Genomic DNA, 16,187 nt, shown 5'->3' with positions numbered 1-16,187 from the left:
AATGTTGTATATATTAACTTTCAAGATAAGAAGACCTACAAACCTGATATAGTAATATATTGTGATGTTATGCCAATTTGTATGATGGAATTTCATATATCAAAATCATACTATATTTCTCAAAGAGCAACATAATTTCTTGCTGCTCCATTACTGTAAAAAGTTTATGAACCACAAGTAGTGACCTACTCAGTACAGTACTCTCTCCTTGGCCCTGAAAAGTTCTGCATTTTTAACCAATAAAATTAAGCATATAATGGCAAGCTAAATTTTTGATAACTCAAGCCTCATCTTCATACCAGGTTCTTAATAACTAACACGCGTACAGTTGGAACATTCATAAATTAAAGACCATCTCTCCTGGGCTCAACGTTTAAAACTTTTCAGACAACACAGTGTAAAGTAAGCCCTTCGTGTCCTGCAGTTTTCCAACAACTTCCATATTTTGGACTCACCAACAATTTCTTAAGTCAGCACAAAACCAAAAATTTCTCAGGACCGTAAGTTTTTTGGTTTTTTTTTTTTTGTCAAAAGGAAATTATTATTATAATGATGAAAAACACCAAATCCACAAATCACTAAATGTGTATACATGAATATATACATCATTGTATTTTTTTCACATTTTTTTATTCAAGCAGAAAGTCACAAAAATTATAATCATCCTCATCAGTTCACTCAGTCCCATGTAATTTTTTTTCATCTTGATCTTTTGTTAGCACTTTTATGAACTCATCAGTTTTCCGTTAGATTTCTGAAAATGCTTATTCATTCAGTTCAGCAGTATAGTCACTTACCAGAAACCTGTACTTGTCAGAGTCTTTTCCATGCATTCCTTGAAGATGAAACCCTTTTATAGGAACATTATTGCAAAACCATCAGAGTACACCTAGAATTGTGTGTAAATGACAAAAGACTTAAAAATGACCACAGTTAAAGGTTTAATGAAAGTTCGTAATAATGCAATTGACAAGGAAATTTAGTTATTTCTGAGATACACATTTTAAAGTAATAACTAGAATTATGACTTATAACATTATACCAGAACATATAAGATTTCTAGGAATCTCATGTAATGTCTGAAACATTTATATTAACATATTTCCATACAAATAACCCAAAGAAAGTTTAGTATTAGTTTTATGGGGTTTTTTTGAATTTTTGAATTTTATTTATTTTTCTATACAGCAGGTTTATATTAGTCATCAGTTTTATACACATCAGTGTATACATGTCAATCCCAATCACCCAATTCATCACCCCCCCACCCCCACCCCCCCGTGGCTTTCCCCCCTTGGTGTCCATACATTTGTTCTCTACATCTGTGTCTCAACTCTGCCCTGCAAACTGGTTCATCTGTACCATTTTTCTAGGTTCCACATACATGCGTTAATATACGATATTTTTTTCTCTTTCTGACTTACTTCACTCTGTATGCCAGTCTCTAGATCCATCCACATCTCAACAAATGACCCAATTTCGTTCCTTTTTATGGCTGAGTAATATTCCATTGTATATATGTATCACAACTTCTTTATCCATTCGTCTGTCGATGGGCATGTAGGTTGCTTCCATGACCTGGCTATTGTAAATAGTGCTGCAATGAACATTGGTGTGCATGTGTCTTTTTGAATTATGGTTTTCTCTGGGTATATGCTCAGTAGTGGGATTGCTGGATCATATGGTAATTGTATTTTTAGTTTTTTAAGGAACCTCCATACTGTTCTCCATAGTGGCTGTATCAATTTACATTCCCACCAACAGTGCAAGAGGGTTCACTTTTACCCACACCCTCTCCAGCATTTGTTATTTGTAGATTTTCTGATGATGCCCATTCTAACTGGTGTGAGTTGATACCTCACTGAAGTTTTGATTGTCATTTCTCTAATAATTAGTGATGTTGAGCAGCTTTTCATGTGCTTCTTGGCAATCTGTATGTCTTCTTTGGAGAAATGTCTATTTAGGTCTTCTGCCCATTTTTGGATTGGGTTGTTTGTTTCTTTAATATTGAGCTGCATGAGCTGTTTATATATTTTAGAGATTAATCCTTTGTCAGTTGATTCATTTGCAAATATTTTCTCCCATTTTGAGGGTTGTCTTTTGGTCTTGTTTATGTTTTCCTTTGCTGTGCAAAAGCTTTTAAGTTTCATTAGGTCCCATTTGTTTATTTTTGTTTTTATTTCCATTTCTCTAGGAGGCGGGCCAAAAAAGGATCTTGCTGTGATTTATGTCATAGAGTGTTCTGCCTATGTTTTCCTCTAAGAGTTTTATAGTGTCTGGCCTTACATTTAGGTATCGAATCCATTTTGAGTTTAGTTTTGTATATGGTGTTAGGGAGTGTTCTAATTTCATTCTTTTACATGTAGCTGTCCAGTTTTCCCAGCACCACTTATTGAAGAGACTGTCTTTGTATATCCTTGCCTCCTTTGTCATAGATTAGTTGACCATAGTTGTGTGGGTTTATCTCTGGGCTTTCTGTCTTGTTCCATTGATCTATGTTTCTGTTTTGTCATATTGTCTTGATGACTGTAGCTTTGTAGTATAGTCTGAAGTCAGGGAGTCTGATTCCTCCAGCTCCGTTTTTTTCCCTCAAGACTGCTTTGGCTATTGGGGGTCCTTTGTGTGTCCATACAAATATTAAGATTTTTTGTTCTAGTGCCATAAAAAAATGCCATTGGTAATTTGATAGGGATGCATTGAATCTGTAGATTGCTTTGGGGAGTATAGTCATTTTCACAATATTGATTCTTCCAATCCAAGAACATGGTCTATCTCTCCATCTGTTGGTATCATCTTTAATTTCTTTCATCAGTGTCTTATAGTTTTCTGCATACAGGTATTTTGTCTCCATAGGCAGGTTTATTCCTAGTTATTTTATTCTTTTTGTTGCAGTGGTAAACGGGAGTGTTTCCTTAATTTCTCTTTCAGATTTTTCATCATTAGTGTATAGGAATGCAAGAGATTCCTGTGCATTAATTTTGTATCCTGCAACTTTACCAAATTCATTGATTAGCTCTAGTAGTTTTCTTGTGGCATCTTTAGGATTCTCTATGTATAGTATCATGTCAGCAAACACTGACAGTTTTACTTTTTCTTTTCCAGTTTGTATTCCTTTTATTTCTTTTTCTCTTCTGATTGCCATGACTAGGACTTCCAAAACTATGTTGAATAATAGTGGTGAGAGTGGACATCCTTGTCTTGTTCCTGATCTTAGAGGAAATACTTTCAGTTTTTCACCATTGAGAATGATGTTTGCTGTGGGTTTGTCATATATGGCCCTTATTATCTTGAGGTAGGTTCCCTCTATGCCCACTTTCTGGAGAGTTTTTATTATAAATGGGTGTTGAATTTTGTCAAAAGCTTTTTCGGCATCTCTTGAGATGATCATATGGTTTTTATTCTTCAATTTGTTAATGTGGTGTATCACATTGATTGATTTTCATATATTGAAGAATCCTTGCATCCCTGGGATAAATCCCACTTGATCATGGTGTATGATCCTTTTAATGTGTTGTTGGATTCTGTTTGCTAGTATTTTGTTGAGGATTTTTGCATCTATATTCGTCAGTGATATTGGTCTGTAATTTTCTTTTTCTTTTTGTAGTATCTTTGGTTTTGGTGTCAGGGTGATGGTGGCCTCATAGAATGAGTTTGGGAGCGTTCCTTCCTCTGTAATTTTTTGGAAGAGTTTGAGAAGGATGGGTGTTAGCTCTTCTCTAAATGTTTGATAGAATTCACCTGTGAAGCCATCTGGTCCTGGACTTTTGTTTGTTGGAAGATTTTTAATCACAGTTTCAATTTCATTACTTGTGATTGGTCTGTTCATATTTCCTATATCTTCCTGGTTCACTCTTGGAAGGTTATACCATTCTAAGAATTTGTCCATTTCTTCCAGGTTGTCCATTTTGTTGGCATAGAGTTGCTTATAGTATTCTCTTAGGATGCTTTGTATTTCTGCCATGTCTGTTGTAACTTCTCCATTTTCATTTCTAATTTTATTGATTTGAGTCCTCTCCCTCTTTTTCTTGATGAGTCTGGCTAATGGTTTATCAATTTTGTTTATCTTCTCAAAGAACCAGCTTTTGGTTTTATTGATCTTTGCTATTGTTTTCTTTGCTGCTATTTCATTTATTTCTGCTCTGATCTTTATGATTTCTTTCCTTCTGCCAACTTTGGGTTTTGTTTGTTCTTCTTTCTCTAGTTCCTTTAGGTGTAAGGTTCGATTGTTTATTTGAGATTTTTCTTTTTTCTTGAGGTAGGCTAGTATAGCTATAAACTTCCCTCTTAGAACTGCTTTTGCTGCATCCTATAGGTTTTGGATCATTGTGTTTTCATTGTCATTTGCCTCTAAGTATTTTTTGATTTCCTTTCTGATTTCTTCAGTGACCTCTTGGTTATTTAGTAACGTATTGTTTAGCCTCCATGTGTTTGTGTTTTTTACGTTTTTTTCCCCGTAATTAATTTCTAATCTCATAGCATTGTGGTCAGAAAAGATCTTGAAATGATTTCAGTTTTTTTTAATTTACTGAGGCTTGATTTGTGACCCAAGATGTGATCGATCCTGGAGAATGTTCCGTGCGCACTTGTGAAGAAAGTGTAATCTGCTGTTTTCTGAAGGAATGTCCTATAAATATCAATTAAATCTTCTGGTCTATTGTGTCATTTAAGGCTTGTGTTTCCTTATTAATTTTCTGTTTGGATGATCTGTCCATTGGTGTAAGTGTGGTGTTAAAGTCCCCCACTATTATTGTGTTACTGTCTATTTCCTCTTTTAGAGCAGTTACCAGTTGCCTTATGTATTGAGGTGCTCCTATGTTGGGTGCATACTTATTTATAATTGTTATATCTTCTTCTTGGATTGATCCCTTGATCATTATGTAGTGTCCTTCCTTGTCTCTTGTAACATTCTTTATTTTAAAGTCTATTTTATCTGATATGAGTATTGTTACTCTAGCTTTCTTTTGATTTCCATTTGCATGGAATATCTTTTTCCATCCCCTCACTTTCAGTCTGTATGTGTCCCTAGATCTGAAGTGGGTCTTTTGTACACAGCATATATATGGGTCTTGTTTTCATATCCATTCAGCAAGCCTGTGTCTTTTGGTTGGAGCATTTAATCCATTCATGTTTAAGGTAATTATCGATATGTATGTTCCTATGACCATTTTCTTAGTTGTTTTGGGTTTGTTTTTGTAGGTCCTTTTCTTCTCTTGTGTTTCCCACTTAGAGAAGTTCCTTTGGCATTTATTGTAGAGCTGGTTTGGTGGTGCTGAATTCTCTTAGCTTTTGCTTGTGTGAAGCTTTTGATTTCTCCATCGAATCTGAATGAGATCCTTGCTAGGTAGAGTAATCTTGGCTGTAGGTTCTTCCCTTTCATCACTTTAAGGCTATCATGCCACTCCCTTCTGGCTTGTAGTGTTTCTGCTGAGAAATCAGCTGTTAACCTTACGGGAGTTCCCTTGTATGTTATTTGTTGTTTTTCCCTTGCTGCTTTCAATAATTTTTCTTTGTCTTTAATTTTTGCCAATTTGATTACTATGTGTCTCAGTGTGTTTCTCCTTGGGTTTGTCCTGTGTGGGACTCGCTGCACTTCCTGGACTTGGTGGCTATTGCCTTTCCCATGTTAGGGAAATTTTCGACTATAATCTCTTCAAATATTTTCTCTGGTCCTTTCTCTCTCTCTTCTCCTTCTGGGACCCTTATAATGCGGATGTTGTTGCATTTAATGTTGTCCCAGAGGTCTCTTAGGCTGTCTTCATTTCTTTTCATTCTTTTTTCTTTATTCTGTTCCATGGCAGTGAATTCCACCATTCTGTCTTCCAGGTCACTTATCCGTTCTTCTGCCTCAGTTATTCTGCTATTGATTCCTTGTAGTGTAGTTTTCATTTCAATTATTGTATTGTTCATCTCTGTTTGTTTGTTCTTTAATTCTTCTAGGTCTTTGTTAAACATTTCTTGCATCTTCTCGATCTTTGCCTCCCTTCTTTTTCCGAGGTCATGGATCATCTTCACTATCATTATCCTGAATTGTTTTTCTGGAAGGTTGCCTATCTCCACTTCATTTAGTTGTTTTTCTGGAGTTTTATCTTGTTCCTTCATCTGGTACATAGCCCTCTGCCTTTTCATCTTGTCTATCTTTCTGTGAATGTGGTTTTTGTTCCTCAGGCCACAGGATTGTAGTTCTTCTTGCTTCTGCTGTCTGCCCTCTCGTGGATGAGGCTATTTAAGAGGCTTGTGTAAGTTTCCTGATGGGAGGGACTGGTGGTAGGTAGAGCTGACTGTTGCGCTGGTGGGCAGAGCTCAGTAAAACTTTAATCCTCTTGGCTGTTGATGGTGGGGGCTGGGTTCCCTCCCTCTTGGTTAGAACCGTAAGTTTTAGTTACAAAGTACATATACGTTCCCTTCTAAGACTCAGACATATTTCATGTTATGTTACTTATTCACATTTCCCTGAAAATGCCAATGCTATTCTAGAATGCAATGTAAAAAAGAAGGAAAAAGTCTGAGTGGTCAAGGAAAACATGGGGCAGCAGAAGCAGGTATGATTTAATAAAAGTATGTCAGCTGGGGACTCAGTACTACAAGGGACAGAAAACCAACTCAGTCTGGCCTAAAAAAGAGCAAGAGTGAGAAGGGGGTAGGGGAGAGAGAAGAAGGGAGAGATTCTTAGCAATTTATTAGCTTCAATAACTAAGAAGTCCAGAATCTGGCTAGTTCCTAATCTTGCAAACATTGTCACCCAATGCAAGTACCTGGTTCCTCTCCCTGTTCTGACTTCCATTATGTTGGCAAAACAGCCATGGCAATTCGTACCCTCACACCTTGCTGTCCAGAAAAATGAGAGAGCTGCTCTGTCAGGAGCACCTATGGAAGAGAAAGGAAACTTCTTTTTTTCCCCCTGGAAGCCCCAGGGAACATCTTTTACTTTCATAGGCTCTGGTTAGTTTATGTATGAATCCCTGAATCGTTGTAGGTAGAACATGTTGATTGGCTTACATCAACCAAGGCCCACCCCAAGAGCTGGAGGTAGTGTTAGTCTCACTCAGACTCCAAGAGAATGGGGAAGGTCTGTTTTCTTAAAGGGAATTTAGGATCCTGCCCCAGGAGGGAGGGGTATAAGATCGGCAGCAAACAGCTGTCTATTGCAAGAACTATGAGATAAGACAGCATAGAAGAAAGTACCAAGGAGGAAGGGTTCCAGATAAAGCAGCACAGCAATCTGATGGCTTTGTGTGTGTGTGTGTGTGTGTGTGTGTGTGTGCAGCTTTTAAAGCATCACTGAAGTGGTAATAATGCATCACTGATATGCATGGTAATGAACCCAAGATATCTAGGAAAGTTTAAATTATGGTTTGATTTACTAATACATGGAAGAAGTTAATGGATATTGGAAAGGTTTCTGTGTGTTTTAATAAATATCAGTGTTTTTAAAGGACCTAAGCTAGGCTAAATGAGAAGCTCTCGTTGCCCTATCAGGTTTTTTTTTTAATGTCTCATATTTCCTTGAGCTTAATCTAAATCTGTACCTCACCAAAGCCATGGGTTTAACTGTGAACTAGTTTCACAAGCTATGCTTTAACTATGTTTGGTTTAAATCTTAAAGGTTACATGTACTGATGAAAAATTGTTTTTGCTTTTGTCCAGAACGCATACACAGCCACAGCTATCAACAGCACCAACTTCTGCACCTCAGCGAAGGACGCCTTTGTCATTCTCGTGGAGAATGCTTTGCGAGTAGCTGCCATCAACACAGTGGGGGATTTCATGTTATTCCTAGGCAAGGTAAGAAGACCAAGTATATTATCTGAGACAGACAGTAAATTTTTGCATATGCGTATAGTTGCTCTTTAATTTCAAAAATATATGTAGCCCACAAAAAACCTAAAAGTCACATAATATACAGCAAGCACTTATAAAACCCTTAATATGTGTCAAGCACTGTTCTGAGTGCTTTACATGTATTGTGCTCATTTAATCCTCATAATAAATTTGTAAAGGAAGTACTGTTATTATCTTCATGTTATAGATGGGGAAACTGAGGCACGGAGCAGTTAAGTAATTTGCCCATTACATATTTTGAATTAAGAAACAGTCCATGTAATGGTTAGGGGCACTGCATCTGGAGCCTGACTGCCTGGATTTAAATCCTGGCCTGACTAGCTGTGTGACCTGAGGCAGGGTATATAACCACTCTGTGCCTCGGTTTGTCCATTTGTGAAATTGGGGTAATAATAGTGCCAAACCCCTAGAACTGTGAGGGTTAGACTGATTAATACTTGTAGGGTACCTAAGATAGTGCTTGATACATTGCAAGTTCTTGATGAATATTAGCCGTCATCGTTACTATATATAAACCCCTTAAAATAGAGCTGTTAGGGAATGAGACCTAACTGTCCTCAAAAGTGTTTTTCTATTCTGTGCTATTAAAATCTGCAAAATATTAGATAACATTATAATTGAGGACTCACTTTATCTTTGTATCTATATTTCAAACCATAAAATACTCAGAAAATTTGAAAAATTGAGTTAAGAAAACGGCACCACCACTATAACCTAATAACTTATTTTTATATTCCCTCCCAGTGTTTTTTCACAGGCTTATATTTCTATAGTATAACAATCCTGGTATACATAGCTATTTCTTCTGCTATTTTCACTTCATATTCTGTCATATATATTTTTTGCATTACTTTGATAATCTTCATAATTACTCATTATCATGATGGCCACTGTTCCATGAAATGCTGTTCTATTACTGCTGAACACTTAAGTTACTCCAACCACTGTGCCTTTAAAATGTTTTTGAAAGGGAATTAAATATTTGATGTAGAAAGGCATTGATTAGCACTGTGTAATGTAGTTTTAAGTTCTCAGGCAATTGTCATCTAAAAAGAATTATAAAACCATACAGATAGTTATTTTGAAAATTTGTAATTAAACGTACATTATGACTCCTGGATTTGTTTTTTTGTCATGTTTTAACAATAAGAGGATAATTTTTATAGTAAAAATTGAATGAGTTAATTCATGTTAACGAATGAGTACAGGTCTGATCCTGTCCGTAACCATTGCTATTATTTATGTGCTATATGACTAACTCAGGAAGGCTTCAGATTTTTTTGTTCATTTTTTATGTATTTATAATTGACCCCTACTGCTAAGAAAGATATGAAGCAACTTCAAATAAAAACATATATAATGCAGAGCAATTAAAATAAAAGAGAAATAAGAAGACATATAGAGAATAAGGGAGAAAATTATACCAAGTGGCAACATTTGATCACGATGATAATTTTAGTAACTCTGATTGAGACACTTGCTGAGTACCAGGTACTGAGGGCAGTGCTTTATGTGAAGTGTTATATTTGGTCCTCCCCTGTAAGGAGACCTACTACTATTATCTTCATTTTACAGCAAAGGAAACCAAAGTTTAGAGAGCTAAGTAGGTTGTCCAAATTTAGAAAACTCGAATGTGGCAGAGCTGGAGTTCAGACTCAGATCTGTCTGACTTCAAAGTTTTTAATCACTGTATGCTATAATTGCCTCAACTGACATTAATTTTGTCCCTGGGCCTGCCTTTTTTTTTTTCCCCCCTAAAGCCTTTTGATTCTGATGATTGTAAACTACTGGAGATAATTCTAAATACAGCATTACTTACAGTAGTGACTAATTGTAAACAATCTACTGCCTGACAGTAAAGGTTGGAAATAATAATCAACAGACTATTCACCTCTTAAACCCTGTTTTTTTATTTTATTTTTTTAACTTTTTAAATTTTTTTTGGCCACGCCGTGTGGCTTGTAGGATCTTAGTTCCCCAACCAGGGATTGAACCCAGGCCCATGGCAGTGAAAACGCCAAGTCCTAACCACTGGACCACCAAGGAATTCCCTAAACCATGTATTTTATTGAGTTTATAATGTGATAATGTGTATAATAAGTGGAAAAGCTGAATAAAACTACTAGACCATCACAGAACCATTTTAAAATGTGCATAAAAATGTGCGTAAGAAAGAGAAAGAAAATTAATATCTCAAAATATTTTTAATAACTATTGCTTTGAAATACTGAAAATATGAGTGATTCCAAGCATCTCCCCCCACTTTATCATATAATGGTAAAGTTTCTATGATATGATAGAAACTTTGATAAAGTTGATAAACTTTATATGATAAAGTTTCTATATTAAGTATGCATTTCTCTTGTAATGGAAAAATATATACAGGATAAAATACAGTGTTTTAAAATTGGCTTTGAGTTTTTCAGCAACCTAATGACCTGTCAAAATTTTTTCTTTAGGTTTATCATAACCTTTTAGTCATTCAACAAATATTTATAGAGTGCCTACTGGTAATGTACTAGGGGCTAATCTGGGTGCTGCTTATATACTAGTCAATAAAGAGAATTTAAAATCTGGTAGAAAAGGAAGTTTTGTATCCCTTTTTTCACTTCGTGTTATATTATGAGCATTTCTCATTTTATTAAAAATGTCTATATAGTTGTTGTATCATTTATTTAACAAAGCCTCTGGGTTCTTTTGGTTTTTTTACAGTTGAACTTTTCTCAATTTTTTACTATTATAAAGTGAAACTTTTGCATACCAGTTCTTGCCCACATTAATATCTGTTTCCTGAGGCCAGAATCCTAGAAGTAGAATTAATGAGTTCAAATACATAATAGGATTTTTGATACATATTTCCAAGTTGCTTTCCAGAAAAATATAATTTTGAATAACATAGTATTTCTAATGTTGTAAAAACAAGACTTTTAAAACCATGAAAGGTAAACACTTTTTAAATTGAGAAATCAAAAAAGGAGAAAGATAAGAGGAAAAAAAAACTTCTGGGTTTCCAATGTACTAAGATAAATTCTTGTTTTCCTTTTCCAAAAATATAGTTCTGATCACAGAATACAATAAATCTTTTAAAGAGTTTCTTTCATTACAATTAATGAAATTAATGGCTACTAGTATGCAGAAATAGTTTTTGATCAGATAGTTCAACTAGGTAGATCATAATAAACATTATGAAAATGTCAGGAACAAACTACTAGTACATGGAACAACTTGGATGAATCTTGAGGGAATTATGCTGAGTGAAAAATGCCAATCCCAGAAGATGAAGTGCTGTATGATTCCATTTATATAACATTCTTGAAATGACAATATTATATCAGTAGAAATGGAGACCATATATGTGGTCACCCAGTTAGTGATAGGGGAGGGGGGAAGTAGGAATATCTATAAAAGGTTAAAGCGAAGGATGCTTGTGGTGATGGAAATGTTCTGTATCTTTGTCGTACCAGTATGAATATCTGGGTTGTGACTTTGTACTGTAATTTTGCAAGGTGTTTCCATTGAAGGGAACTGGGTAATGGGTACATGGAATCGTTCTGTTACTTTTTATAACTGCACGTGAATTCATAATATCTCAAAATTTTAAATTTAATTTTCAAAATCTTGATTTTAGAAAGAAAACAAAAGACAGTGTCATGTATTCCATTTCTATGAAGCCCCAATGATTTTATGGAATGGTAAATTAGATTTTGAAGAGACCTTAGTTCCTCTAGTTTAGTGGCTTGTGACCTATGATCACTGGCCTACAGGGTCCTCAAAGATTAAGAATAGTGATTTAGAAGCTTTTTAAACATTTTTAAGTCTAATAGGTATTGCATTTTAAGTCTAATAAATATTGCATACTGCATATTTATTGCCAATAAAACTATACCAAAAAATTCCCCCAAATCTTGTTTCTTTGCTTCTGTTTGAAATTATTTTACCTCTATTTGATAATACTTTTTATGACAATTAGATGTTCTAGCTGACAATTTAATCTGGCTTCAATTATTAAAAAAATGAAAATATGAGTTATTTGTTGATGCTATTTTGTTGGTAAACAAAATCTTTCAAAACATGGGTTCCATGGGGGAAAAGGGCATCATAAATGCAAGATTTATGATGACAAAAAAAAGAAAAGAAAGAAAGAAGCTAAGTTTGCCAGTCACTATGTTAAATGCTTTCAGAATGCTTATTTTAACAATTACGGGATGTATGTCCTATTGTGTCTCTCTTAAAGATGGAAAAACAATCTCAGAAAAGTTAAGTGAACTTGCTTAGAGTCACAAAACTAAGAAGTTCTAACTGATTCAGTCCTACATCTTTCTGACTCCAAAACCAGCATCCTTTTCTTCCTGCTTCTCACATCCTACTCTGTGTATGAATCTCTTCTACTGCATCACAAATAATTTATCCTTTATAACAAGAATGTCTAAACCTTTAAAATCAAACATCCTATTACCAAAAAATGATTTGAGCACATTTCCCCAATATATTTACATTTATTTATTAATGATGTATGTATAGCTTTCACTAATATATGCTTTATAAAGTGTAAAATTTTAAACGTATGGGAAATACAAATAAAAGTCCCAGGTGATTCTCTTGAACCTTCTCTGGGCTATGTGTGCTCTACCATGGAGATCAGTGATATAGAGCAGTACTCCTTATAGGCTGTGGACTTTCTAAGAATCACCCGAGGGTTCTTTGAAAATGAATATTGCTAAGCTTCATATTAAATCAAACCAATCAGATTCTCTGGGGGCAGGACCCAGGAATCTGCATTATTCACAAACTCCCCAAGGGATTTCCAGCCCCTCTAATAGTTTGAGAACCACTAATGTATCCTCTGCTTGAATGAGTGCATGATACCCTTTCATTATATTGGGGAGTAATTATTAAATTATTAAATTAAATTGGGGAGTAAATTATTAAATTGACTTTTTAAGCTAAATGTCACTAGTTTTTGAAGTTGGTTCTCATGTGACAGTATTCTACCTTAACAGTTTTTGTCTCAGCATCTACTTGTCTGAGCCACATCTTCTGCCTATAATTGACTTTAACATTTCAAATGTGGTTTAACTTTTAGTGCCATAGAGAGAGTGTAAAGCAGCTGAGTTCTCCCATAGGGTGGATGTAAAAACATTGAAGAAGAGTATAAGAAATAACTCATCCTAAAATTGAAACAGAAGAGGGAAAAAAAATGGACCTAATTAGCTATTTGTGGACATCACCCCAGAAAATAAGTCACTGTGAGAGAAGATTCATAGGTATATTGCCACAAAAAATGATGAGAGGGGAGCAGACCCAGATTTGCTCCCTAAAATCATCTGAGAGAGGGATCAATTTATAGCTTAACCAATACATCTTCTGATGCATTATAATTCCTGGTTAAGATAATGGTGAATGAGAGATGTTTTGGTGTTGATAAATAGTGAGGGAAAGGCAAAAGAAGAATTCTCAGTCTGCCTGTCCTCAGCACTGGGCAAGGAAAGGCTGCTGTGGTTCTAGAGAACTCTTTCTTTTCTTTTGTTATTTAAAGCTTGACGCTAGGCCAGGTAAAGGGCTGGGGAAGAGTGTGGCTAGGATTCAGTGTAATCTGTTACGGTGATATATCAGTATCCAAGTATTTGCTGAATTTTTACCTGGAAAGAGTACTGGTGTTGGCATCATAAGACCATTTTTTGAATGGTATCTTACCTTTATTCTACTCTGTGGCCTTGGGCAGATCAGCTAGCCCCTCTAAGCATGTTTCCCAATCTATAAAATGAGGCTGATAATGTTTGCCATAAGCCATTCATAGAGTTATTGAAAAACTGAAATAAAAAGTATTAAAAGGAACACAGAAAATTTAAAGTGCTGCATGTACAGTGTTGAAGCATCAGAGTAGGTGGTTCTTGACAGTAGGCAAATGGCTGTTTCTTTTATTTTTACAGCATGAGTGTGTTTGGCAACCTCTTTCTCCACAAATAGTCCAAATCAACACTTCATGGCAAATCATATTAAATTTACCACATATTCTATGTGAAATAAAATATGGAACAAAGAAAAAGCTGTTAGAGGTGTTTGTTGCAGCATTATTTATATCTGAAAACAATATGTCTCCAAGTATAGGAGAATGGTTAAATAAATTTTAAATCACCCATAAAATGTAAATATGTAGCTGAATAGATATTTATGAAACATTTATGATATATAAATATTAATGAAGAGCTTTTAATGATATGTTTGTATAATACTATTTCATATATGTAAAAATGCTTAGAAAAAATACATAGCAATACCCTGAAATGTCAATAATTTCCTTCTGAGTGCTAACAGTGTGTATAATTTTTTTTCTAAGATATGTATACATTTATCTTAAAAATTGCCACAGATGCTGAATAAGTGAAGTCTTAGGAAACAAGCATAACATTTGGAAAACTTGATTATTTTTAGTGTCAACAAGGATGATATTTATGTTATATGATGTACATGTATATGGGTATTTATGGATTATGCTTTCTAACTTGCGGTGGCATGGACTCATACAACCATCATTTATAAATGGAGAAGTCTGCAAATGATGAAGAAATAGTGGTTTTCTGCAGGAGGTTATTAAATGTGATCTTTGTTCTCTCTGCTTTAGGTGCTGATAGTCTGCAGCACAGGTCTGGCTGGGATTATGCTGCTCAACTACCAGCAAGATTACACAGTATGGGTGCTGCCTCTGATCATCGTCTGCCTCTTTGCTTTCCTAGTCGCTCATTGCTTCCTGTCCATTTACGAAATGGTAGTGGATGTATTGTTCTTGTGTTTTGCCATTGATACAAAATACAATGATGGGAGCCCAGGCAGAGAATTTTATATGGATAAAGTGCTGATGGTAAGTACCTCAAATGCCCTCTACTGCTTTAAGGATAAAAATACTAATATAAATATTTTGTAGACTATTCTCTGTATTTAATTCCCATTATATGAAACTGAGTAATTCAGAATTAAACCTTCAGCACCCGTGAATGAGGTTAGTCTTGGGGAAATCAGGGAAGAAGATCCTCTTGGCATGAACGAGACCATTTCAAATCTACCTTGCTAGAGCAGTTTCCCATTAAGAGTCCTGAGTTCACACTATTCCATACTGCTCTCTCCATCTCTCCAGTTAGATACACTTGAATCGACTTTTTTAGCCCTTGAACTGGAACATTGGACAGCTAGTCTTCTAAGTGCCTTTTCCTGAATCAGAACTCAAAGACAAAAGTTTTATTTCCCAGGTTGTAGTGCCTATCTGTATTTCTCCATCCACCACCTTTCCAAGTATTATTGCTGTCAGCCCTGTTAAAACTCATTATCCTAAGTATTCCAGGCCAAACTGAAGGAGTTTTGTAATGAATACAGATTATCAGACCCATGACTGGTAGATGATATTGTTTCCCATTAGTCAAGATCTGAACCTTTACACAGATATTATATTCAGATTCTTTATAGTTACGTAACCTCTGCAGCTTCCCTATATTAGAACCTCAATTAAATTTTTTAAAAAATTTAGAAACCATTCTAAAATGGTTTAAATACTAGTTTCAATGTCAAATGCTGCCCAATTAAAGATGTGTTTTAATAAAGCTATAAAATATTCCTATCTCAAGAATGGATAATATTTAAGATTAAACATTAGACCTTGAAATAACACACCATCTTCCAGAAACATGGTTTATCTAGTTAAATCTAAAATAAATGTATTAATAAATAAACTAGATTCTTTTTTTTTTTCAATCTCGAAAATTCCAAGTGATTCAACTGACCTATTTGGTACTCATTATCTCTTTTACTAAGAACATTACCAGCTACATTTTGGACATTTTCATAATCTCAGTTATAATCCTAACTCAATTACAATCCTATAATGACGCTAACAGAGCGTCATAACTGTTATTTTCATAATGGAATTTGACCTAGAAGCATCATCTCTTGTGTGATTAAGGCATTTAGGAGGAGAGGTTTGTTTTTGTTTTTTAAGCCACTGAAGAAAAGCAGAGTAAAATATATAGTTTTTATTATTTTAGTTTTCTCTATAAGAATGATGAGGATATTGAACGAGGAAGTACTCCATAAACTTTGACAGGATAGAAATGTTTCCTTCAGGGCATAATCCCATTTTAACTACTTCTATCCACTGGTTCTGGTTGTTACTCCCTGTTTTCCTGCTTTATGGAGTAATCTCAAGGCCAGATAGACTTTTTTTTTTCAAATAGCTTATTTATGGCTTGGTAAAAACAGTATACTATACTTAGTGGTATCAACACTTTCTTTTACCTCCTTTTAAAGAGGAGGCTTATAGAGTAAAATGTTGTTGCTTTTCCATTTAACCTTGATATGGA

At 34.9% G+C, this 16,187-nt stretch overlaps 1 protein-coding gene across 3 annotated transcripts in view; it reads left to right on the top strand.

The window, feature by feature from the left end:
• The window catches only part of SLC44A1 (solute carrier family 44 member 1), a 215,010-nt gene that overhangs the window by 137,706 nt on the left and 61,117 nt on the right, over positions 1-16,187 (top strand). For all 3 annotated transcript variants that reach the window (XM_030859133.3, XM_030859132.3, XM_030859131.3), the window contains exons 13-14: positions 7,645-7,782; positions 14,462-14,698. In XM_030859133.3, the coding sequence (XP_030714993.1) occupies positions 7,645-7,782; positions 14,462-14,698 (375 nt within the window). The remainder of the gene's footprint in view (positions 1-7,644; positions 7,783-14,461; positions 14,699-16,187) is intronic.

This window comes from Globicephala melas, chromosome 6 (genome assembly GCF_963455315.2).
Source record: "Globicephala melas chromosome 6, mGloMel1.2, whole genome shotgun sequence".
In the NCBI taxonomy this organism is placed as follows: Eukaryota; Metazoa; Chordata; class Mammalia; order Artiodactyla; family Delphinidae; genus Globicephala; species Globicephala melas.
Note: the sequence above shows the minus strand (reverse complement) of the source record. Positions and strands in the feature narration are given on the sequence as shown.